The sequence below is a fragment of the Urocitellus parryii genome, chromosome 2 (genome assembly GCF_045843805.1).
Source record: "Urocitellus parryii isolate mUroPar1 chromosome 2, mUroPar1.hap1, whole genome shotgun sequence".
Taxonomy (NCBI): domain Eukaryota; kingdom Metazoa; phylum Chordata; class Mammalia; order Rodentia; family Sciuridae; genus Urocitellus; species Urocitellus parryii.
Genome location: NC_135532.1, coordinates 113,881,776 through 113,908,422, shown reverse-complemented (window position 1 = coordinate 113,908,422; position 26,647 = coordinate 113,881,776). Strand labels below are relative to the sequence as shown.

The 26,647-nt window shown below is 46.3% G+C and overlaps 1 protein-coding gene across 2 annotated transcripts in view; it reads right to left on the bottom strand.

The window, feature by feature from the left end:
• Positions 1-26,647, bottom strand: part of Veph1 (ventricular zone expressed PH domain containing 1) — a 210,018-nt gene that overhangs the window by 123,549 nt on the left and 59,822 nt on the right. For both annotated transcript variants that reach the window (XM_026392926.2, XM_026392927.2), the window contains exons 4-5: positions 23,488-23,654; positions 14,368-14,577 (exon numbers count right to left, since the gene is read on the bottom strand). In XM_026392926.2, coding sequence (XP_026248711.2) covers positions 14,368-14,577; positions 23,488-23,654 — 377 coding nt within the window. The remainder of the gene's footprint in view (positions 1-14,367; positions 14,578-23,487; positions 23,655-26,647) is intronic.

Here is a 26,647-nt window from a genome sequence, read left to right as displayed (position 1 = left end):
AACTCAGGGGCACTCGACCACTGAGCCACATCCCCAGCCCTATTTTGTATTTTCTTTAGAGACAGGGCTCACTGAGTTGCTTAGTGCCTCAACGTTACTGAGGCTGGCTTTGAACTAGAGATCCTCCTGCCTCAGCCTCCCAGGCCACTGGGTTTACAGGCGTGCACCACTGCATCTGGTACAGAAAGGCTTTTGGTACCTCTGTGCAGAGTATAAGATGTTAACCTTTCAAATGACATTTCAAATAGTCTCCCTGACTGTGGGGTTAGAGTTACTTTCCTTAGAAAACGTAGAACCATGAAGTCACTAAACATTCTAGCCCTGCTCTCCTGAGCTGAATGTCAGGTGGCACCATCCCAGCCACAACAAGGCCTCCCTGAACCACACCCACACTAGACACGTGCGGCTCCCCTTAGCAAAATAGAACTGGAAGCAAAGGAGGTGGGAGTCCACTGCTCAGATGCCGGTTCCTGTGAAAAATTTTCTTTGAGTAAATATCAGCCCAACAATTCTACCTTCAGGGAGCCGAGAGGCCACAGCAGACAGGAAGTGCACAGCTGCAGTGTGGCAGCTCACAGCGCAGCTCAGATGCTCTCCCTGAGTTGGACTTGGCGCTATGGTGACCAGTCACAGAACTGGAACAGGTGACTTCATCCTCTAGGCCTCAAAGCAGCGTCTGAGCAGTGACTGCCTCGGAGTGGCTGTGAGGACTCAGTGGGACAGAGCATGAAGCACTGTGGATGATGCCTGGCAGTGACATGCTAGACAAATCCAGCTGTCATGACTCAAGTCAAAAGTCCTAATGTGGAAGTCTGTGAGCTATCAGGAAAACTAAACCCAGCCATCTTGGAAGCCCTGTGTCTCTTCGTTTTTCTCAGTTCTTTCACTTTGTGACTTAGTCCTAGAAATGCCCCAACCCAAACCCAACTCAGTATAAGTACCTGGGGATCAGTGTCACAGTAACCTGAAAATACACTTTCCTGGAAATGAAAAATCTCAACAATTTACCAAGAAAGCCAGTTTCCCTTTTAAAAAAAAAAAAATTGATTGAATCAAAACATACAAGCTTGTTTTCTTAGTGACCTGAACTCAGTTTTAAATCATTAACTACAGATACTCAGATCATTAACTACAGATAATTAAATTGTTTTCACCTTGCAACAATGTCTTAATCTTTTTCAATCTATTTCTGTTTTGGAAGTAAAAAAAATGCTATTATAACAATTTTAATTCTGCAAAAAGTTGCTGTTATTAAAGCAACTTTTTGGCAAGCCAAAAAGCAAGACAGCGATGGCCAAACTGTCCAGTAACCTATAAATTCCAAAATAATTCTGCAATTAATAAATTGCATTTTTATGCTCTTCTGACATTAAAATATCAGCATAAAATATATATAAAATGCTTGCAAGTAAGGTAGACATCAAATGTTAGTTTATTATTCAAAAGTGAACAAAAGAAAATATGTTTTTAAACAGAATCCCAAGATGTCAACTACTAAAATGCTTTGTGTGTGTGTGAGTATGTGTGTGTGTGTTTGTGTTTGTGTGTGTGTAACAAAGTAGAGAATAAGCTAACAGAAGCTTTGCTACTCTCTCTCTTAGGTAAATAATCCTCCAATTGGGAGCTGATTATTAAGATGTCTTAATAGCCTATTTATCTCATCACTTGGTCCTGCTCAATGTTTCCAATGTCATGTTGGGGTAATTGAACATATTTTTTTCTACCCATTGATGATATAAACTGCATTAGAATGGCAACATGTTTACATATCCTAAATGGCCATTTAGAGAAATGTGAAAGGAAGACACCTCCACCCTTTATTATTTGTGATTCTGTTTGCATGCCTGGGAGCAGTCTCTATGGGCACTTCGAGAGTAATAAATCATGCCAGTGAAAACTGCTGTCTGGGCAAAACAATTTTTTAAAAATATATCCAGTAATAAAAGTAAGAAACAGTTGATGGAAACAGATGTATCCTTTGTTTTGCATGAACTTCAAATTTTGTAACCTGGCAAAAATTAAACATGAATTGAACCTTGTTCAGTTCTAAGCATTTGGCAGATGCTGATGTGAGTGCCCTCGGTGTGGGAAGCTCTGGGGGGACAGTGCTGTGTTTTTAGAACAATTGGGGATCAGACTTACTTAAGGGGGAACTTATTATGTCTTTTTTTAAAGATGTTTGAATGAAATTGAGGACATGAATAGGAAACCTGAGCATGGAAGCTGGATTAACTCTATGCCCATGCTACCTGCAACAATAAGGAAACAAAGTACAGTGTGTCTTCCCTTGGATTGATTTTTTTTTAAAGGGAAAAACTCTGGACATGGTCTGATGTCAAATAAATTTTCCTGATTTAAAATTACCTTTCGCCAAAGAGCATTCAATGTGAGCAGCTGATGTTTCAAAACCCAAATCCCTCTCTCTATTTGTGCTGAGTTTATTTTCTAGCATCTTTTCATTACATTGACCCCCCCCCCAATACTTACACATCTTAGAGCCTATTTAATTTGAACTTGGAAATGGTGTCGCTTTGTGGATTGAGAAAAGATTTAGAGGTTCTATAGTTCAGATTTACTTTCTAAAAACTAGGAGCTTGGGAACATAGCCTCTTAAAGGTAAATCTTTTGTGTACGCTCAAGGGACCCAGAATGAATCAATTTGAGCCAGAATTTCTTCTCCCACCGAGCATGGGCCCTTCATGTAAATGACCTCTCATTGATTATCCCAAACAATGGTCCCACTATTTCTTTTGCATCAATTAAAGAAACTTTTTGAAAGACCACTGAAGACTTAGCACTGAAAAACTTCTAGAGAACTCAGAGCAGCCCATCTTTAATTACCCAATATTTGTTTAGCAAACGTGTTGTAATCACTGATTGAGAGAAAAGAGGAACCACAGCCCTTCTAGGCCAATCACGGAACTGTTTTGAGGAAAGATGTTGTTGTTGGTCCAAACAGAAAGAAAAGATGGGGAGGAGGAAGAAAGACAGAAAGAAGGCAGAGAGAGAGAGAGAGAGAGAGAGAGAGAGAGAGAGAGAGAGAGAGAGAGAGAGAGAGAGAGAGAGAAGAGGATGGTTGTATTTAAAACTTTTGCCAGGAAAAAATAAGTACCTGTCTCTTTGGTTCCATGGAAAAAGGAGCACTATGCTAAAATTTAACTCAGCTGAACTGTATATCAGCTACAATTGGACTTTCCACAATTTACTTATTACATGACATTATTTACTCATTACATAATTAGATGCAAGTTACCTACTTATTTTCAGAAGAATGAGCCAGAATGTTTTACTCATGGTAGTTGAAATATAAATCCTAAATTATGAGTTAGTCAGAAATATTTGGGTATCATTTTATTACTTGCAGGGGAGAATTAAATGGAAAATGCATTTTGCAAAGTATAAACCTAGTTCCTTCCCACTGATCCCTACAACTCTCCCTTCCTTTCTTCCTGGATTTCTTTTTCCTTTTTTTGGCAGGGTTGTTTTGTAGCAACTGTGTTTCATTGTGAATGGCTTTAACTGTTTTCTGAAAGGAAGATGAATAAATGAGTGAGTGAAATCAATCAAGCAGCACAGCCACCTATCGATATGTCCTCTGTGAGGGAGACGGAGGCCATGTGTCTTGTCTTTGAGATCATCTTGCTCCCTGAGATGAGGAAGGCAGATTATATTAGGCAGGGAGCTTTGTAATTTTGTAACTGCCGACCCCTCCAGTATGACTGTATCTACTAGTCCTGATGGTCGGGGAGCTTCTGTAGTTTGAATGTCTGTCCCCTGCCAAAGTCATGCTGAAATGTAGTTGCCATGGTAACAGTATTAATACAGGGGACCTTCAAGAGACCATTAGGTTACGGGGGGCTCAGCCCTCATGACTGGATTGGGGCCCTTCTCTCAAGAGTGGGTTCCTTTTGAAAGGATGGGCTTGGACCCATTTGTCTATCTCTTACCCTCTCTTGTCCTTCCACGGTGGGATGATGCAACAAGAGGTCTCATTGGATGCAGGTCCATTGATCTTGAGCTTCCTGGCCTTAGAACTGCCAGTCAATAATTTCTGATCATTACAAATCGCGAAGTCTGTGATACCTGGTTGCAGGTGGGCTCTGGGACGCATTTACATGAGGAAAGGGAAGCTGGATGAGACAGGGTCAATCACTGCAGGAGAAAGAGGAGGAAGGAAGGGTCACGGGGAATGTGGACAGAGTAGTCTGACCCAGAGACCTGAATGAACATCAGCCACACTTAGAAAATATAGATGTTAGCAAGGAAACTCTTAAGGGTTGCTCAGCTCAGTTTACTAATCTCAAATAACCACTGTGTCTTCATTGACTTTAGATTGACTTGTTTCTTAAAAGAAGCCAGTGGACATCAAGGTATTTTTCTCAGTGTAATTTCTTACATGTTCCCTGCGTGTTTTCACAGTCCCTCTGGCCAACACCAGGAGCTATAATGTGAACATTTCAGTGTGATGGTCCCCGCCTGCTGCTTAGCCAACTGTAAGTATGTCTTTTCCTGTGGGGCTGTCGTTCAGACCCCACAAAGCAATACTAAGCTCCCAACTCAGTATAAAATAAATTAAGGCTTAAAATTTATGATAAATAATGAAGAAGCTGAAATGCAAGTATCAGTAGGAAACAGCATAGTGCTGGCCTGGCACCAAGGTTCTTCAGCTTTCACGTGCTCTCTTCCTATTTTTTGAGAGTACAAAGATAGTAGAACCTTGTATCGTGGTGACACTTCTCTGTGGGACCCTGCAGGGTGTTGGGATTGCTTCCAGATCCTCACAATAAACCAAGTAAATTTAAATCTACAAAATCAAAGCTCGAGCAGTAGGTGAGTCTTGTATGTACTCCCTCTGATATCTGTGTGAAACTGTGGATTAGAAGCACCCCTCCACAGGGTGGATGGAAAGAGGGGTGCTAAGCGCGTCCACAGGAAGTAACACATCTTGCCCAGGGTGGGGCATTTCCAAGAGAATAAACAATAAAGCCCTGCTCAACAACAGAGTGGATTCATGAAGCTCAGCATCCCTGCAGTACCTTGCACACAGCAGGTGTGAGATAAATGCTCATAAACTCTATAAATAAGTAAAGATTTATATTTCCTGGGCTCCTATTTACCCTAGCACTGCCAAAGCTGATAATTTATAAAGTGTATTGATTATTTGCTTTGAGACAAATGGATCTTTCAAAGAAAGCTACGAGAGTGTGGCTGCAGAACAAATGCATGTCATCGCACGTGGTTGCACAAGTGTGGCCTCGTCTGGCTCTCCAGATGAGGGCCGTGGGCTGGATCCCAGGGAGCGCCACATCCTTCATGTCCACATGCCTGCACACCACGCAGGGAGCTTGTCACCTTGCAGATTCTCATCCTAATCCTTGGTAACACACAGTGCTACTGGTCTGAGGACCACACTTTGGGCACCACATAGGAGACAGAGCAACAGAACCTGGAAACCAGTAGCCACAGCTGAGGACTGGAACCCAGTGTCTGTGGTCATCCTGTCCCTCCTCACATACAGCCTGTCATGTCATGAGATGGCATCTACTGGTGCAAGGCCTGGGTGGGCAGCCAAGCTCCAGTCTCTATGTACCGAGTGGCCAGTATCTGTGGGCCACCTGCTATGGCCCCGTCCTTGGACAGGCAATGCTAGGGACCTGAGGAGGTCCTTCCTTCAGAGTGCTCACTGGCTGGGAGTGGGCATATTCACTTGCTAAACAAATGGAAAGCAAATGTACCCAGAAGACCAACACGTGCTACACTGCTGCAGATGTACACTCTGGAATGTTCAGACCTGTGCAGATCACAATGGCCTGGGGCAGCTGCTAAAATGCCTTTGTCTTGGGTTGGGCTCCCCAGACACAGACAGACCCTGAAATGAGGTAAGTGAAAAATCATTCATTTGGAAACAGCAGAGAACCAGTAAGGGAATGGAAGAGTGGGAAAAGGAGGGAAGCAAAACTTTCTGTTTCCTAAGAAATTCAGTGGGAAGTTTATCTCATTTGAGGGGTGAGGGAGTGGGGGTAATGATGGCCCAACTCCCACACTGGTTGCAGGGGGCTAAAGGCAAAGGGTGGAGAAGTAATTCTTCACACGTGCATAACAGCTTGAGGAGCTGGGGAAGGCCATGAGGCAGGGAGGTACCGATGCTGGTAGTTGGAAATAGCAGAGCGATGTAGGTCTGCAGGCTGGGGGCAGGGCTAGAACTGCTGTCTCAAGGCAGCGGCAGGATCTGAGCTGGAATGAGCAACTACCTCACCCTCTTCACCCCAGCTGCTGTCAGTGCAGTCTCCTCTCTGGGTTAATTCACTTTTGGCTCATGGCTCAGAAGGGAACCCACTAATTTTTAAAGGCACTTTCTGTTCTCTTTGGGGGTGGCACACGCCAACTTCCCTCACTGACACCAGTGTAAGAAAGCCAGATGGTCCACCTCTGAAAAGACCATCCAGGGGGCTACTCTACAAAGGTGCAGGGACCAGGCTGCCCATTGGGGCTCAATGTCAGGAGAGACAGATCAGGCAAACACCCTTCAACCTGCTCTGCAGCATCCTGCGGATTGCCAAGCTCACAGTCATAGGGGAAGCAGGGCCCTTTGTGGACTGGGTCAACTGGGCCCCAGCAGAGTTGATAATGACAGGCTTTGTTGAAAATTGTTGCAACATCAAACTTTGGTAACCATTACTTACTATTCTGCAGTTTCAGTTGTTGGAGGGGACTGTTTGTCCTTTCACAGGCTCTTGGGTTTTTGGGGAACTCTGGGGTACATGGGATCACATTAACATATCTGCACTATGAAGGAAAAAAATTTTTTTCCTAGACCACTTAGAGTAGAGAGAGAAGGAAGCAAACAGGAACTATCTGCTAATGAATGTGAGACTCCATGATTGGCCCCACCTCTCTCCTCCTACCACCATTTATGCTATGCTCTAAGTATTCCTCAGGTCTGCAGAAGACCCAACACCTTCCCAGGGGATGGCTCCTCTAAATGAGGTGCTTTCTGCAGATCCCCTCCCCTTCTTCCCCAACAGGCCTCTATTACCCTACAAGCCCCACTTATAACAACCCCAACCCCATGAAGGACTAGTTCCTTCTTCCTTATTCCAGTTCACAATTCAGAAATAGCAAGTGCTGAGTTAAATTCTAATATCTGTACATCTTCCTCACCCCCATTCCCTGGGAGCTCCTCTAGGTCAGGGGTCCCATCTTGCTCTTCTTTGTGTGCCGATTACCAGGGCTGGGTCTTGAACCCAGAAAGAATCAACAACTCAGCCCTATATAATTGAGGGAGGGAGGATCAGGAATAAGGGCACTCTTATCTAAAAGTACATTTTATATATACTTGGAGTCATTTTGTTTTCTTTACACTTTGTTAGAGATTTAGTGTTAGTATTATGCTTATTTTTTTTTTTTGGAGGGGGTACCAGGGACTGAACTCAGGGCACTCAACCACTGAGCCACATCCCTAGCCCTAGTTTGTATTTTATTTAGAGACAGGATCTCACTGAGTTGCTTAGCGCCTCGCTTTTGTTGAGGCTGGCTTTGAACTCATGATTCTCTTGTCTCAGCCTCCCAAGCCGCTGGGATTATAGGTGTGCGCCAATGCACCCAGCTAAATGTTAGTATTATTAATAGTTAGCATGGAATATTTTTATGTTATAGAAAATACTAGTTATCTTCATTTTAGAAAAAAGAATAACTTCCCCAATTGATGATAATTTTGTAGTATTTTAAGTGCCAGCCAGCTAGGAAAATAAGTCCCTGGCCATTGAGCCTACTAAAGTCTTAACTCAATTTCTCATATTTGGGGAAACTGTGGTCCAAGCACAGTTTCTTGCCCTTGAGGAGTGACCCCAGATTCTTTAGTCTTGATTTGCAAGGTAAGGTGGGAACTGTCCCCCAAGCTCCCCTTACACAGGATGTTTTCCAGCCACAGGATGCGCAGAGCTCTGCTTCTCAGTTGCCTTTTTCATTCTTTTTCCTTTTCCTCCCCAAAGTGTTTTTGTAGGCCTGCCGGATGCCACAGAAATGCGACCTGGGCAAAATGTGGGTCACTTCTTTATTTGAAAAGTGTCCACAACTCTGAGCCCAGAGAGGATGTAATTAACACGTCCTGAGGCCAGGCCAGCACATTCCAACCAGTTAGAGGATCAAGGGGGAGGGCACAGGATTTAACACCCATGATGGTGCGGCTGGACTGGGGGAGGCCACTCGACTCCCCACAGGTGCAGGCAAGCCATCTCCAGCTAAGGAAAAACAAGTAGCCATAGTATCCCTCCATGTGCTATGAGATCATTGCAAAAGCATTCAAAACCATCTCATTTCCGCTTCACCACTACATCTGCTGACTTGTAGGCCTGCATGGGGCTCAAAACATGGCAAGGGAGAACCCTGTACCTGCTGCTGTCTGCCTTCTGCAGCCCAGGCCCTGAGGAGAGCCTAGCACAAACCAACCTGGCTTCAGTTCAGTTACCTGGGACGTAAGTAGGACGGGACATTAATTTCAGCCTGTCAGGTTCAGGTTTGAGGGCACATATTTCTCAAGCAATGAGAAGCCTGGGCCACAGCAATAAAGTACATTAATTGATGCTTACTGTTTGTTGGACACTGTTCTACACAGGTTGACTCACTAAGCCCTCAGAACAGACTTAGGAGGTATAATATCGCTAGGTCACTTGATAGTTGAGGAAACTGAGTCAACAGAGGTGAATTGACTTGCCCCAGGCCACAGAGCTGGAATGTGGCTGAGTCAGAATTGGAACAGGTGGGCTGACTCCTGCCCACACTCTCAGTCACCATGGAATGCTGTGTGGACGCTCCCCCCAGTAAAGCTCATTCATGGGATGAATTCATGCAGGGACCAACCCTAGGTGGCATCCAGTGCTCAGGCTCCCATGATGAATGGGGACACACCCTAGGCCATAACCAATGATGGACACTCCTCTTGGGAGCTGCACTTGAGCCAGTCTGCTGCCTCCTTTGAGTCCATGCATGGAAACCTCTTCTCATGGTCCACTCAGACTCGTCTTTCACCTGGGGCACTTACCAAGGAGCCAGGATCTTTCCGTATCTACTATGGCCAGGCCTCTGGCATGCTTCCAGGATGTCCACCCTGTGCTCCCCTCTGTTGTCTTTCACCTGTTAGATATGAGGGTGAGTTGCCTGGGCTCTGGAATTGTCCACCCTGTCCCTGTCATGGACACACAATGCTTGTGCATTTATGATGTAGAATTCACTTTTTGATTCCTCTTCAATTGCATCCCCTGGAAGAACTATACGGTGACTTGATCTAATGAAAGCTTCCAGCGAGAGTCCAGCCTTCCAGTGCTTAGTTAACTGTGTCCTTGAGTTCTGCCCCATTCTGTCGGCTACAAGTGAAATCGATGGATATGGTGGGATTTCTTTCCTCTAGAAGCTCAGAGACTCATGGAGGAAAAACAGATGGGAATCCACAAATTATAACACAGAGAAGCTGAAACATCATGGGGTGGAACCCAGCATTGGGGGAGAGGCAAGGGTGACGCACCTTGCCTCAGGAAACCGGGAAGACTCACACAGGAGGCAAGGAAAGGAGGTGGAGCTGGTAGGGGCTGTCCCTGAAGGTAGCACAGTGTGTCAGGGAAGGGAACAAGATGCTCAGGGGACAGAAGGCAGGGCATGGAGTAGCCTAGGCAGGGAAGAGGGGGGAAACTGGAAGGGCTGGGCCAACCCGGGCATCCCATAGTGTCATGGAGTTGGTAGGCGAGCCCACAGAAGACTTCACAAGTGGAAGTGGGATTGCACCTATATTTTTAGGAAAAAAACTGGCAACTATAAATATGCAATGGTGCAGGAAGAAGTCCACTCTTCCCTTGCTGCTCTCTCCAGCAGGGCAGGGTTATTATATTGATGATGCTGTTCTGTTGTTAGTTGAAGTTCATTGAGCATGTGCCATATGCCGGCCCCTGTGCAAGATGTCTCCGGTGAGTTGTTTGGGGAGGATTCTCAGGAGCTACAAAGAAGTCATTTCTGATGTTCAAGAGGTATCTGTTGAAATATCCTCATTTGAGAAATCAAAAGGACCCATGTGGTTTTGCTGTGTCTAGGACATATCCAAAAAATGCTGTTTCTTGTTTACGATTTTGCTTCAACTGAGCCTGGCACAGGAGCAGGGCAAGTCCAGAGGTGATAGAGAGCTAAACATGACCTTAACCAGGCAGGAAGGTGCACCTCAAGGGCAATACTTCTCCAGCTGCCCCAGAAGCACAGGCCTCTGCCCTGAGGTCCTTTCACTTGAACTCTGCATTTAATAGATGTGTTCTTGGTACAAGCACAAACTTGGGGATGGTCTGTGAGTCATTACATGGTCTCCCATGGCGACACAAACACTACAGAGCCATTAAACCCAGCTTTGTTTAAACTTGGGCAAAAAAGATCTCTTAGTTAATTTGGGGGTTAGAGAAAAATAGGAGTTTGCCTTTCGTTTTTTATATGCAATTTTCTGGGCTGGGTAATACAGATGGGAAAATTATGACGCTGCTATCAAGCTGTTGGGAACAGTCTGCCCACCCAGATGGGCTCTGATTGGAAAGACAAGCACGCCTGGTCAGGCTCCAAGTGGCCAGCCCTGCAGTTCTTGCATCTGGCTTCATGCAAGCACAGAGCATGAGACACAGGCCCTGGGTAATGTAACTCGCATGGCTCCGGCCGACCCCACCCACCCCACAGCCATCTCTGGACTGGCAATTGCATACTTGAAGCAGACCTCCCTAACGATCAAACCAGGGGGTTTTCTGGAAACCAGGCAGCAAAGGAGGGGTCTCAAAGTAGGCTCCAATGAGCCCCAAACTATACATTTCAACAGTTGGGCAAGACTTTCCTGTATTTCTAAAATTTTTAAATCCCAGCAGAGAAATGACTTGCTACTTTGAACCCCTGAACACAACTAAAACTTTTTTACTAGAGCGTCAAAGAGAAAAAATTCAAATTGAGTACCAAATGAGACCAATGCAGGATGAGACAGAGGCTCCAGGGACTAGAACTCACTCAAGTTCTCTGTCTCATGAAAACCCCAAACACCTGGCACCTCAGGTACTCCCACGGCCCGTTCTCTCCCCACGACCCACGCTCTCCACACAGAAGGTGGTGGGGTTTTCAGGGAAGAGTTTCTGCCTTTCTCTTTGTTGAAATTCCTCTCCCATAGGAGTCTGGGACCCCATACTGGACTTCTGTCTTCACGCCCACTTCTCCATGTACCTCCATAACTTCCTGTTGATTTTTGAAAGAATCTGGATTCACCTGTTGAATTTGCTCTTTAGGGATATTGCTCCACAGGGTTTTTTTTTTTTTATATAAAGTTTAACAAATTTTACTTCAGGTAAGCAGGTACTAGCTTCTCAGACAACTAGATTTATTCTTGGGACATCTGAGCTTTAAAAGGACATTCACATGGTAGGACGGCAGGCCTTAGAAATAAATGAGACAGGTGTTATTTCTGAGCAAGGGGGCTCCCTGACATTTGTGGGTGATTCTATCAGCCTGGTCCTAAACGAGATGGATTAATTGGATCAAAGAATTTCGGGTGGAATGGAGGTATCCAGGGTGATGCTGTTGTTTTTGAGGACAGAAAATAGATCCAGAGAAACTAAATGACTGGACCAGCTGCAGAGACCTCTGCTCGTCCTTCACTAGTGCTTCTGCCCTTCTGTCCACAACCTGGGCACGAGGCTCCTGCATCCAGGCTGTGTTCCACCCTCCCCCATGTGCATGTGACACTCAGCCTGTGGGGTGGGAACTCAAGGTTGTATTTGTCAGGAAGAGTCCCTCCCTCCTGTCCCCTTCCTGCTGCTGAGGTTCTGATTCTATGGGTGGAGACAGTACCCTCCTGGACCATGAGTTGGAAGCCATGTGCCCTAGGTGTTCTCAGGGAGAGCAGCACAAGAAGGCAGGAAGCTGTGCTTTTGAAATGTGGAGCTCTGAACAGATGGCTGCTCGGACATTGTGTGTGAGAAATGGGTGCCTGTTTCTGTTTAACTCACTGTGGTTGGCTTTTTCTGTTACTCTCTATCAAACCTAGTCTACATTGCTATATCAGTCACCTAGAAAATTATTAAACTGATTAGTGGTACCTCCTGGAGGAGGGCAGGATGGGTGATGGGTAAGGCATGATTCTGAGTCTATCCCTTTAAACCCTGTATGTCGGGGGTTCCCAAGGAATGATCTACAAATAGCTATGGCAGAATTGCCCTGGCAGATATTCCCATAAATCCAGATTCCTGGGCCCCTTTCCTGGAGATTTTGATTTAGTGGCTATTCTATGGGGCCCAAGACTTACTTAAAATCTCCCCCATGTAATCCTGGTACATAGTTATATTTGACAATTATTTGATGGATAATTGTTCTCTGCTGATTGTTGAGGTAATCAGAACTTCCAGAAAATTTTGTTTGGAGGGCGAAAAGCAAACAGGATTGAATTCTGATATAAATCACTCTCCTCCTTCAGTGTTTGTGGGTTCTGCATTCATGGTATTTGACCAACTATGGATAAATATTTGGAAAAAATTTTGCCTATACTGAATATGTGAAGATTTTCAAAAATTATTATTCCCTAAACAATACAGGATGATGATTTATACTACAGTCAGTATCATAAGTCATATAGTGAGGGTGTAGAACACACAGGAAGATATGTGAGGACTTTAGGCAAATACTATGCCATTTTACACAAGGACATGAAAGTCTGCAGAGTTCTCCTCAGGTCCTGGGACTCTCCCCCAAGGATGCCCAGGGAACAGGTATCCTCAGGTAACTTGGTCCCTCTGCCCTTCCCTGCACCCTCTGAGCGTCACACGAATGTGACCACCAGAAAACTCTCAGGCTAGCCTCCGCTGAGATACCCCTACAGCAGCATGATTGCATGTCGTGGGCTGCACGTGGGTAATGTTGTTTTAGATTTTTAAATTACAATTTTCATGGGAGCTGTAGTCCCCTCCAATATGCATTGCTACATATTAATGCATCATAGATTGTTTGTGACTAAAAGAACTGCTATTGAGGTGCTTTTTTTTTTAAGGTTTTAGGGTCTCAATCTCAGAGGTTGCATTTTTGGTCTTTGCAAAGATCTGCAAGGTCAGCAGAGTCTATCAAGCAGATGACAGCTGAGGCGTCCCCAAAACACACAGCAGCAAGTCCTCCTGGCACCAGCAAGTCCCAGGGTGCCAGCCAGGGCAAGCGCACCGGAAGGCAGAGGGTGTTAGGTGCAGGACAATCCCAATAGCAGCAGGGGGATTTTGCTAAGCAGCAAGTCCACACCAGGGGACCCTGTCCAGGACATCTCACATGGCACGAGTGGGCTGCTCGGGCAAGTGATCCCCTTCTGGGAGGCTGGAGAGGGGTTCTGAATCAGAAGGAAGCCCAGGACTCATGAGCTTCCCACAACTCTCAGCAGAAATAAAATAGAATGGCACCAAAGATTCATTTTTAAGACAACATTTGAAAAGAAATATTAAGGATATCAAAGAACTGACTCCAACTGGGTCATTGACTGGCTCAGTCTACGTGTGGGTAAGTCATATGATCTTTCTGTTTCTAATTTTTTTATCTTGTACAGAATCAAGGGATTGAACTTGATGAACCACAAAATTCCTTTTAAAAGTTGGATGATTTTGTGTTTATCTAATAGCTAATTATGCGCAAGTGAATTAAATGAAAACTTCAGTCAATAATATATTTGCACTTAAGGGTATAAAACTTCAAAATCCTAATATAAAAACCATCCGAGAGACACGTTTTGTGTGTGCATGTGCATGCACACCCTCAGAACCTGAATTTCTAGAAACCTTCTTCCTCACTTAATCCCCACAAACGCTGATGGCCTTCTCTTGTCCCCACTGAAACATTCCACTATGTAAATATTTAGGCTAGATCTTTTAAACATCCACAAACGTTTATTTCACTCTCCCAAGTGACATCATCCAGAGGGCTCAAAGCATGCTGAGCCAGGCCTCACTGACATGACAGCTACGGGCTGTGGGGAGCAGGTGGTCCCTGAGCCCCATCCTGTACTTATGGAGGGTCCCCCAGGTTAAGTGGAGCTGCTACTAGAAATGGAATAAAGCCTTTTATGAGCCACTGCTGTTAAGTGATTTGAGTCTGTCCTTGTGCCCTCTCCATCCCAACCCCCCTTCTTCCTCAGGTGATGGCCAGGCAAGGAAGTCCTTACATCCTGAACTGTCCCCATAACCAACAAGGTTCAAATCAGAGGTCACTGTCCCTCTAAAAGGTTTGAAAGAGAAACTGGAACCCAGAAGTCCCAGGACAAAGTGGAGGCTCTGGAGCTCCAATGGTTTAAGTGCCAGAAGAATTCGGGGAAATGGAGAGAAAAGCCCAACTTACTTCATCCACAAGCCCAACAGCTCCATAAATCCTGGCCAGCTGTCCGATGAGGCCAGGGAACCTTTCCCCGATCTCCTTCAGCCTCGGAAGGAAGCTGTCCAGCGCCGCTGGCTCGTAGCCCGAGATCTCTGTGAGGATGTTTAGGATGACGTCATTGTGGGTTGCATCCTTCAAATGCCTGATTAGGAAAGGAACACACTTCTGAACCACCTACAGAGAGACAAGAGGAGGGACGAGTGAAGAAACAAAGAAAAGCAGTAAAGCAGAATCAACTTCCAAAGCAAGTATGTCGAGCATTAAAACAGAACTCAGCACACCTGGGATTGTCACTCTCGCTGGGACAGAAGCAAACCTCTACACTTCGGAACCTAACATTCACAATAAAATCTCGAGGCCTGATGTTTGCTTCTTCTTTTAATCTGAGCCTTGTGTTGCAGAGAGTAGTTTATAAAATGCTCAGATGCAGTTACTTGTCAATCTAGTTTTGATGTGTTGTGTCCCAGCAAAGTTACATCCCCTGAAACAACCAGGGGAGCTGCAGTTCGGAGGACTTAATATAAGTATGAAAGAGGTCCTTGGTGACTTTACTCAAAGCCTTCAAACTGGCAACATACTGCTTAGAAATGTTAATAATAAAAATAAGGAAGGAGGAAAGAGCTCCACATTCTCTTCAATTTTCCATTTTGAAACAAGAATAAGAAGATGAAATTATTAAAGCAAAATGATTTCCACCATATTACCACTGCCTTTTCTTGTTTCTTAGTGCTTTTATGAATATAAGGATGAAATAATTCATATTAGAAAATGTGACCCTTTTATAAACTTTTTTAGGTACCAGAGATTGAACTCAGGGTGCTTAACTACTGAGCCACATCCTCAGACCTTTTTATTTTTTATTTTGAGACAGAGTCTCACTAAGTTGCTTAGGGCCTTGCTAAATTGCTGAGGCTGACCTCAAACTTGTGATCCTCCTGCCTCAGCCTTCAAGTCACTGGGATTTTAGGTGCAGCCACCATGCCCGGCTCTCCCTTCATTTCTTAAAGTTCTTCTACTTGACCTTGCTGTCAAGACGGAAGCTTAACATAGCTTTTCTGAAGTGATTCCTACCCCACTGGCTGTGCTTGCTCTTGTTTGGGGGTTTTACCCCTGTGGCTAGCTCTACCTGGAAGGCTTGTTGTCCCTATCTGCTGGATCAACTCCTGATCATTCTTGAGGCCTTCAATTAACTGCTGCTTCCTCAGAACCTCTTCCCTCTCGGTCTAGGGCCCTGAAGAAGCTCTGCTATGTCTTCTGGGGCTCTGCGCAGGTCCTTCTCACGCCTGCCTCTCACTGCAGGTCTAGACCACTAGTTAGCTCCGCACAGCCTGGCCAGAAGGTGGGTTGGTAAATATTTGAGGGGAAAAAAAAATCAAAGGAAGGCAAATCTAATTTTCTGGGTAGCATTGAATAGAATATCACCCCCATCCAGAGCTGTTGAAATGTTAATTAAACACAGCTGCTGTCATGAGTCACATGTAACATTACAGGGCACGACAAAGACAGTTCTTGGATAACTAGGACCCTGAGTGTAGATGGAAACTTCCTGTCATATCCAGCACTTGGGGAGGAAAGGAGAGGGTGAGTTCCTGGTGAGGAGCACACGTGACCTCTAAACATTGCCTGTGCAACTGGGAGGGCCTGTGTCCTGCAGAGACACCACCTGGGCACACAGGGCACAAGTGTCAGCCAGCTGCTGCAGGTCAGGCAACATACCTAACCCAGGCCTTCAGAAATGGAAAATGCTCACACATTTCCTGGCCCCTCCCCAAAAGTTCCATTTCCTATCCCTCACCCCGCAGGTACTTATTCCTGGAACAGAGGGCTCTGCGACACGCGTTTTTAACCACACTAACTTCATTTTTAAATTTAAACTTCAGCCCATCTATCTCAAACCTCACAAGAGTGGGATGTGTCTGTAGCCTCATAGAGTAAAAGAGGAAGGAAGGAGGGGGGCTGGGGTTGTGGCTCAGTGGAGCGCACTCTCCTAGCACATGTGAGGCCCTGGCTTTGAGCCTCAGCACTACATTAAAGAACAAATAAATAAAATAAAGGTATTGTATCCACCTACAACTAAAAAAGAATTTATTTTTTTAAAAAAAGAAGAAAAGAGGGCTGGGGATGTGGCTCAAGCAGTAGCGCGCTCGCCTGGCATGCGTGCGGCCCGGGTTCGATCCTCAGCACCACATACCAACAAAGATGTTGTGTCCGCCGAGAACTAAAAAAAAATAAATATTAAAAATTCTCTCTCTCTCTCTCTCTCTCTCTCTCTCTCTCCTCTCTCACTCTCTCTTAAAAAAAAAGAAGAAAAGAAATAAGGAAAGGGGGCACACACACAGGACATACACACACAGACAGCTGGACACAGAAGAGAAGTTCTGAATTTTTAAAACAAAGCAATAACAATTTTACCAATAAACAGAAGTTGATTATTTTGCTTTGAATTCCTAATAGTCCAACGTTGATTAAGTTGGTGGTAAAAAAGATGGATGCTTCTTAAAGTTTATCACACATGAAAGAAAAATGGTGCTTTGGGCTTTAGAGAGATTATTGCTAGATTAGGAGGACTTTATTTTCCAAACACCCGGTACGTTCGTGGGCTGGGTCTTCAATACTGCCTCATGGGGAGCTGGCTGCATGAATCAAAGAGGGCCCCATATTGCTGCAGACAGAGCCGCCACTGAGACATAGATGGCTGAGAAGGAAGCTGGCATGGCATAGGGCCCCTTCCTGAGTCGTGGAAGGAGCTCCCAAGCTGGCCTCCTGCCCCAAGCCTCTGCCTTCTATTTAGCCTCCTCAGCGCCACCAGGGAACCTATCCTAAAACCCCAATCTGATCCCATGACCTCCCTGAGAGACCTCAAAGCTCTCTCATGGCCCAAGGTCGGCCTGGCAAGGTCACAAGCCATGTAGCATGTTTACTAGCAGGTACTTGTTCTGCCTTTCCCTGAGGCCCCACTGCACGGCACTGGCACCACAGTGCCTGAACACAGATGTCTCATAATTCCAAATTCCATCTTCCCTCTGGTCCACCCACCCCCTCAGGACCTGGGCTGGACTCCCACTAGAGGTGCATATCACACGCCCAAATGCTTCCCTGCTCCACAAAACTGACAAACCTGCGGTGAAACCATGGGGCTGTTCGGTCTGAAGTATCATCTGGGGCTCTTCAGAGGGAATGGAGCTCTGGCCCTCAGCCTCTGACCCTGCCTGCCTTGCCCCTGCCCCTCTCTTCCTACTTTTGTCTTTTCGAACATCCTGGCTCACCCATGAAGGTCACCTAAGCCACCCCTCAGAAATACAGGTCACATTGCTGGCGTGGCTTGTCCTCTGAAGGCCCTCTGGACAGGCCTGAGCACCCAGGCCTATATGACTGATGAAAGCAGACCTGTGTTGTCCAAGAACAGTCCAGGGCTACGGCCAGCTGTGTGTCAGTCAGCACTGCCTCGATGTGACCCAAACACCTGATGTGAATCACTTGAAGGAGGAAAATTTATTAGGACTCGTGGTCTCAGAGGTCTCAGGCCATGCTTGGCATCTCCACTGCTGTGGGCCTGAGCTGAGGCAGAGCATCATGGTGGAAGGGTGTGGTGGAGGAAAGCTGGGAAGAAGGAGAAAAGGAGGAGAAGAGAGAAAAGGGGCCAGGAACAAGTCACCAGGGCATGTCCCCAGTGACCTATTCCAACTTGGTCCCACCTCCTAAAATTTCTACCACCTCCAATCATGTCATCAGACTACTGATCCACCCATGAGGTTGGAGCCCTCCTGATCCAATCACTCCTCAAAACCCCAGCTCGAACCTTTGTTGCACTGGGGACAAGCCTTTGGGGAACATTCCAGATTCCAACTGAGACATCTGGAGTCAGTGAGTGGGTAGGGATGGGGCATGAGAGGGAGGGCAGACCAGAGCCCTCCATAGCCAGTGGACGGGGCCCCAGCCTCGACGGCTATGGTCATGGCCCACTTTTCTGTGCTTCCACACGAGGCTGTTCATGAGCTTAGTGTTCAGTCATTGAGTTCAAGTTTTGTGGATTCATCTCTCCAGGCCATGGGCACCTTAAGGACAGGGTCCTCTGAAGACCATGCCATAACTGAATTGGCAGTGAAAGACATTTAAATTCCTGTGTGTAGAGTAAAAGGGAGACACGTGGGCACCCGCACACTGCCTCTTAAATTAACCCTGAAGCCCAACTTTCTCTCTCAGTCAGTTTGACTGGCATTAAATTCATGAATCTCAAGAAATCTTCAAAATGATTGCCACCCTTTCCTTTATGAGTCATTCCCACCACAATGAAAAAAAAAACATGTCATTGACAACCAGGGCTCGGCTCCAAGGGCTGTTTGAGAGAGGTCCCTGTATTCCATGGCTCCTTCTTCTTGATGTTCCGTGGATGAATTCTCACCTTCAGTAAACACCCAGGCTGACCTGAGTGCTGGCAGCCCGCAGCGCTGTTAGGAGTTGCAGGGCTGGGCATTTGCGGAGGAGGAATGTTTTATGCTGCCCGGTGAGAAGCCTCTCTCTGCAGGGAGCCACCCCCCGCAGCTCCTCTGGGTCACTCCACGGAGGGCTGCACCACCCTTCAGAGGGTCAGGTCCTGAGGAAAACAGAGGTGTACACACATGCCGCTAGAGGCTGTTCCTTTTGCTGGCTAGACTGTGGCAGGGCTGTGACGGCCAAGAACAGACAGCGCTGATTGTCATCAGGGCCACTTGGAAAACTGACTGCCCAGCCTTTTCCTAGAAATGGATCCCAAGGGTTCTCTGGAGGTATCAACCATAGGTCATGAGCAGGGAAGCCTCTCTTCATGGGAATAATAGTTTCTTGAAAAGAAGGGCCCAAAGGCCAAGATGAAGAATGGGGTCCCCCTGCCCAGCCAACCACAGCCCAGAGTTCAACATGGGGGGTGCTGAAGCTCTCCCACCAGCTTATGTAGAGAACATCTTTTGAGGGTCTACTCTTGACCCTCCAGACCTAGAGAGCTGTCTTCTTCTTGTCAGAGGGTGGGTGGGTGGTGTGAAGGGCCAACAGGAAACAGGAAATACCTGCACATTTCCCATCTACAGGCCCACACCGTCTACCTCTGAGAGTCAGTCCGTTGTCTTACGCGGAAATCAAGGTTCCACTTTAATCACAATCTCACAGGGTCAAAGCCTTCCCTGTTTAGCTGCTTATTTGGCCTGAAGTGAAATGAACTAGATTTAAGTTGAGAGCAGCAGTCTGCATATTTTTTTTTCTTACTTTTCTTTTTCTTTTTTAGGTACTGGGGCTTTTGCCATTGAACCCAGGGGTGCTCGACCACTGAGCTACATCTCCAGTTCTTTGTGTGTACGTGTGTATTGTTTTGAGACAGGGTCTTGTTAAGTTGCTTAGGGCCTCACTAAGTGGCTGAGGATGTCCTGGAACTCGAATCCTCCTGCCTCAGCCTCCTGAGTCACTAGGATTCCAGGTGTGGCCACTGTGCCTGGCTGCAGTATGTGTTTCTGATTATTACCACTCACTCACTTTCTTCTCTTAGCGAGCCCTGCCTCCACAGTTCCTCCTGTCCCCTTGCCCACTGTCTAATTAAGGACAAAGGGGAGAGGAGCTGAACCGGCCACTCCTGCATCTCACGGCCTGTGGCAGCTTAGGCCCAGAGAGTTGCAGAAGGGCTAAGGGGCAGGTGAGGGCAGCCTGCATGTGAAGGGAAGGCCCACAGGAGACCAGCAGGGCCATTATTTCCCTTTTCAACTCCTTGCACCTGGAAGGATGCTGAACAGCAGAGTCCCCACATGTCACTGCAGGGGCCTCCTAACCCTGTCCTCCTGGTCCTGGGACTCACACTCAGCACCCACAATTCCCACCCAAGTCTGTACTCACCCTCTCCTCTTGCCTTCAGCTCTCCTCCTCCTCTTGTCTAGCCTGCCCTCGGACTGTCACTGCCCTGCGCCTTCTACCAACTTCCCTGGAACACCCACTTGCTCCATGCATTGCAGCCTGGCCCCTCAACCTTTTAGTGTTGAGAGATTCCACTGGCTGGAACCAGACTAGGTTATGCGGTCACTGGGCCTCACCTATCTGGCTCTGGGAGTCACCTCACTAGCGTCAGACTCAGATTGTCTGTAAGGGGTGGTTTTGGGGAGGCTATTCTGACTGGAGAGAGACATGGAATCACCCAGATAAAAACTGGTCCGGCTGATAAGACTAAGGCATGTGTGAAAAGCCACCTCGCCAAGCCACTCCCTGTCTCCACCGCTGCTGGTAATCTCTCCAAACTCCCGCTTTTCCGTGTGTAAAATAAAAAGCTTGTTGTGGGGAATGGATGAGGTAATGTCTGCAGAACACCCACTCAGGGCCGGGTACATGGCATGAGCTCAGCCACTATCAGTGCCCTTTGTCAGCCGGGGCCAGCACTGAGAGAACCCCCTCGCAGCTTCTCAAGTGGGAGGGACTCAGTGACCTCCCTAGGCCAGGAGAGGAGGGAGCTGGAGCCAGAGGGTCTGGCTTCAAAGCCCTGGACCTGTCTCAATGCTTACTACACAGGTGACGAGGGGCAAGTTTATTTTGCAGAGGATCCATTTTGACCAACAAAAACCGGGGGGGGGGGCGGCGGGGAATAACACATCACAGAGTTATTTGCAGGATTTAATGAGATATTAAATGTAAATAAAAAGTCCTTGAAAATGATCAAGTTCCCCACAGATTTAGGCACTAATACTAACTCATCCATGTAGCAAATATCCATGAAAGGACTTCTGTGTCCACTCCAGGTGCAGTACCAGCCCTGGGGATGTGGGATGATCAGGAGGTTCTCATGTCTAAAGCACCTGCCTGGGTCAAGGTGGCCCAGAGGAGAGGGGCCAGTGCAGACAAGTCCACTACACAACTCTGCTGTGGTGGGAACGGAGGGAAAAAGGAGCAGAGAAGAGTCACGGCATGTTTTAGCTGCCATCTAAAGGACTGGAACAGCCAGGAAAGAGTAGCAAGAAACGTCCAGGTGTGGCAGCATGGATGTTAAGGCTCGGTGGCCTGAGGTTCATCCAGGACAACCTTCTGGAGGTTGTGAGGACAGGGCTCATAAGCCCTCCCTGTGCCTCTGGGCAGCACAGCGTTTGGATGGAAGCTCCTAGAGTACCATGGTGGCTGGGGGGGGGGGGTCCTCTCTCTCTTGCATCCCACCATATGGGGTGGGTGGCCCCCAGCCCTTTTCCCTCCTCATCCTTTAAGTGAGCGTCCTTTTGTCTTCATTTACCTTCATATCCAGCCTTTACTCTGGGAAACAACTTGAATTATGATCCTCTCCTCAGATCCCTCTGGAACTTCTACTGAACCCACCCCCTACGATGTGTGCTTTGCTCCTGCTCTCAATGTGCAGATAGAATGGCACATCAGTTGTCTGTGAAGCCATGTTTGGCCTTTGGGTCACTCCTCCCTTCTCTCCGTATCACCTGGTCCCCAGGCTCCTCCTGTGGTATGAAGAATAATGGTCCCCCAAAGATATCTATGTTTCAGTCCCCAGAACCTGCAGGTGTGTTACTTTGTGTGGCCAAAGGAACTCTGTAGATGGGATAAAGTTAAGGATCTTGAGATGGGCAGATTAGCCTGAAGTATCTGGACAGCCCCCGTGTGGCCAAAAGCATCCTCCTAGGAGGGAGGGAGAAGAGGGTACCAGAGGCAGCGATGGAGGCAGGATGAGAAGAGCAGGAATGAGAGTTGAAGGCACAAGCCACAGAACACCAGCCACATCTGGAAGTCAGAAAGGACAACAGATCCCCAGATCCCCAGAGGGAATCAGCCCCGCTGGTCCTGACCTGCGGAGTTCTAAAGATAAAAACTCGTGTTGCTTTAAACCACTAAGTTGGTGTGCTTTATCATAGCTCCAGTAGCTGATGAATGCACCTCCCCTGGGAGTCCACTCAGTGGCCTCCCTTGAGGGGACCAGTGACCCTCCAGGCCACTCCTCACCCCACACAGCACTGTACCTTCAACCTTCCTTTCCATTCTCGATCCTTTCTGAAACCGACTCCTCCACTTGCGCAATGGAACACTTTCCCTAGCTTCCTCCAGCACCCTGTCCTTTCTACTATTTAGTTACATACCTTCCATTTCTTTATTCTTACTGTGTGTGTGTGTGTGTGTGTGTATTTTTTTTTTAATTCTCCTGGTTTTCTCTGGCCCTTTTGAATTGGCAGCCTATACTCACATGGTCATTTCCTAAGCTTCCCTTCCATATACTGTCCACGGTAAATGACTGCCTGCACCCATCCATCCCCTGACGCCAAATATTGACACTCTAGGGGGAGGGAGCACAGGTGCCACCGTAATTGATACAGCCTGGGGTTCACCATCCATCTTGGCTAAGCATGGAATCCTTCAGAATCCAATTCCACTTCCTCCTTCCTGGCACCCTCTAGCTCCTCTCTGGGTGTCCTCCAGGTCAGGAGCAGCTCCAGGGGTAAAACAGGCATCCTACATAGCCCTGTTAGACTGGTAGGAAAGTCATCCTACAATGGCTACAAGTTTGCACTTGGTGACTTTTACTACCTGTGGTGGTTAACTATGTGTCCACTTGACTGGGTCTCAGGTGCTCTGACATTTGCATAAACGCTATTTCCGAAAGGCCTGTGAGAATATTTTGGGACATGATCAGCACTTCAGTGGGTAGACTGAGTCAAGCAGATTGCCCTTCCATAGCAGGAGGGCACCATCCAACTGGTTGGGGACCTAAATAGAACAAAAAGCTGCGGGAAGGGAGAGTGGCCTCTGCCTTGTTGCTTGAGCAGGAACACTGGTGTTCTGCTGCCCCCAGACAGGGCCGGACACCATCGGTCCTCCAGTTCTCAGGAGTGTGCACTTGAACTGTGTCACTGTCTTTCCTGGGTTTCCATCTTTCAGACAACAGATGGGACAGCTTGGCCTCATTACTGCATGAGCCAGTTCCTCACCAAATACACCTGTGTGTATTCTTACATGTGCTCGTAAAATCCTAACTAAGGAGGTGAAGGCCTTCCTGTGGAGATGGGTGAGGGAACACTGCGCTCACATCCTGTCCCACCATCCGGAACCACGCAGGTTGTGTGGACCACGGCGTCTGCACACACTTCTTACCTCCACTTGTCGACTCCTCGCTGCCACGTGCAGAAGCCGAAGGAGATGGTACTGCTCTGGTTGCTCCAGCTGAGGCATCAAGGTCAGGAGCCCTGTCAGGTGTCGGTGGATGGGCTGAGGCTGCTCTTCACACACGGCAGGCAACACCCTCAGCAACATGGTGTTTCCTGTGGAGGAGACACAAGGGAGTGGCAATGTCACCAGCCCCCAACCACAGAAATGCCACATTGCCAAAGCAACTCCTCTGTACTCACACACGAAATAGTACAGACCCCTGCCACCACTTCTGTTGAAAACACACAGCATCGCCACACGCCTGCGATTCCAGCAACTTGGGAGGCTGAGCCAGGAGAATCGAAAGTTCAAAGTTAGCCTCAGCAAGTTGGAGGCCCTAGATAAACCTGTCTCCAAAACAAACAAACAAACAAACAAACAAATAGGGCTGGGGATGGGGCTCAGTGGTTAAGCGCCCCTGGATTCCATCCCTGGTATAAAAACAAACACACAAAATCACAAAGCATCTTGTTCTCAAAAATCACTTAAAGCTTGATTTAAACTGATACCCTAATAATAATGTGATATAATCAGCATTATTACCTTATGAACATTTTTCCCAAGTCATGCCACCTGAGGGACAGTCACAGACCACATCCTTGAGAAGGAAACGGCTCTGATCAAGAATCCTTGATGTTGAAGTGAAAAGCCAGCAGGGTCATAGAGGGAACCTGGAAAACTCTGTGAAACTGAACCAAAAAGGCATGCAGAGGAATGTGCCCACATTCCTGAGCCACAAAGGTGAGCGTCAGAAGAATGATCTGGAAGCTATGCCCTGGAGAGTTTAGAAAGTAGCCTTGCAAATTTAAATCCCCAATTTCTGCACGATTTCAAGAGCAGTTTAAACTCAGCTTGTTTGTCACATGTGTTTTGCCTCAAAGACATACAAGATAACTGCATTTAAAATGGCAAAATTTCAAGAGAAAAAGGTCATATAAGCTACAGGGACTGATCTGCAAACGACATATGGGAAACATCTGCTTATCGCTTTATGCTATGGATTTTTTTTTCCAAAAATCCTCTCAAGTACTTAAGTGTCTTGGGGGATTGGTTTCTAGGGATCTCTTGAACAAGAGTTGTCTTGGCTCTGTTTACTTTTACTTTAAACTTGGCTTTGTGTATAGGAGACCTACCCAGAAAGACTCAGATCAGCAGAAATGAAGCATACAGCCCTTCATTAGGTACTGGGAACAACCTTACATATAAGAGACATTTAGTTACAAGCATTAAGGAAAGATGGCTAGGATTTTCAGAATATCAATATTTACATTCAGTGAAAGGGTAACTCTGGATAAAGCCAAATGTATAAAAAAATAACAAGAGCTGCTTTTTCCATATGCACTTTATAGAATTAATCTCAAACATGGCCACGGTACAGGTGTGTAGAAATACTCAGTTTCCTTCCTTCTCTCTCTCTCTCTCTCTCTCTCTCTTTAAAAGAAGTTGTGTTTTTCAGAGTCTAGTTTCAACATTGTGATTTTAAATAACTTATTTTGTTTGTTTGCTGTTTGTTTTACTAAGAGCTTCTCTTTAAAGGGTCAGGAAGTTTTAATGCAGTACACCATCTGTACAGAACACATCAGGTCCTAGAATGCACTTGTGTACATACTCTGATCAACTGATGAGCGAGGTCATATTGAATGGACTGCAGCTGGACTTCAGGACAGGAAACTGCCATGGCTTTTTGGTTCAGTGCTGGCTAAAGGCCCGGGGAGTGTTGAAGGGGAAATCCCGAGATTAGTCATTTCAGCTGACTTCAATTTTAATAAAATAATACAAAAATCAGTGCAGAAGAACTTTTCTGGACCAGACTGATGAAGACAGCTAGATGTAGAGATCCTATAAGTTTCACTCACAAATGAACACGTTCTTTTTAATCAGGAAGCATTTCTGAATTTCTAGAATGTTCTCAGGTGAAGTTCACAGTCCCCAGGACCACATAATTCAGCAGCAAGATGGTGGTGTGCCCCTGGAAAGTCAGTTTCTAGATGTTCCTGAATTTCTTTTGTAAAGAAATTTGGTGTTAGTTTTCTATAGTTGTGTAAGAAATTATCACAGTTAGTGCCTAGAGTGACAATGAAGTTCAGATGTCTGACATAAGTTTCACCAGATGAAGACCAACTGCAGGCAAGTCTTGGTTCCTTGTGGATCTTGAGACACTGAGCACATACCTGTGTTCGTCTCCCCCCCCCCCCATATATATTTTTTGTACCCAGGGGCACTTAACCACGGAACCATATCCCCAGCCCTTCTTATTTTTTGTTTTGAGACAGGGTCTCACTAAGTTGCTTAGGGCCTGGTTAAATTGCTGAGGCTGACTTCGAATTTTTTATTCTACTGCCTCAGACTATCGGGCCACTAGGATTACAGGCATGAGCCACCCCATCTGGCTCCCTCTTTCACTTTTAAGGACCCCTGCGATTACATTGAGCCCACCTGGATAATCTGGATGGTCTTACATAGCAATTCTGTCTAATGTGTACAGGTTGCAGGGATGAAATGTGCACATTTTGGGGAGCATTAGTCTGCCTACTACCAGGACTATGGGAATTTCCATTCCAACCAGCAGCACTGGTGTTTCTGTGGCTCCATTTCCTTCCCAGCATTTGATCTTGATGGCCACTGGCCTTCCCTGGCTTTTGCTAATCTGATGGGGGTGCAAGATCATATCTCATGTTTTTGGTGTTCATCTTAATAGTTTGTGAGTTGTGCACCCTTTTTAAGTGTATTTGCCAGTCATTTCCTCTCCTGTGATTTAGCCATTCATATCCTTTCTGTACTTTCTATTGGAATGTTTGTGTTTTTCTTATGAATTTTTAGAAAAATTTTTACTTATTTGGGAGATAATTATTTGTTGGTTTATCAATTTGAAGTAGCAATCTTAAATTGGTTTGTTTTTCAATTTTTAACTTCATGGTTTATGAGGGTTTTTGTTGTGCAGTAAATGAGAAAACTTTTTCAGGTTCACAAAAATATTTTCTCCTGAAAGCATTAAGTTTTTTTTTTTTTTTTAAAAAAACCTTTAATCTATTTGGAATTTGCTTTTGTACATGAGGAAAGAACTTGATTCTAGTTTTTTCTTTGTGTAAGAACAGTTGTCCAGCAC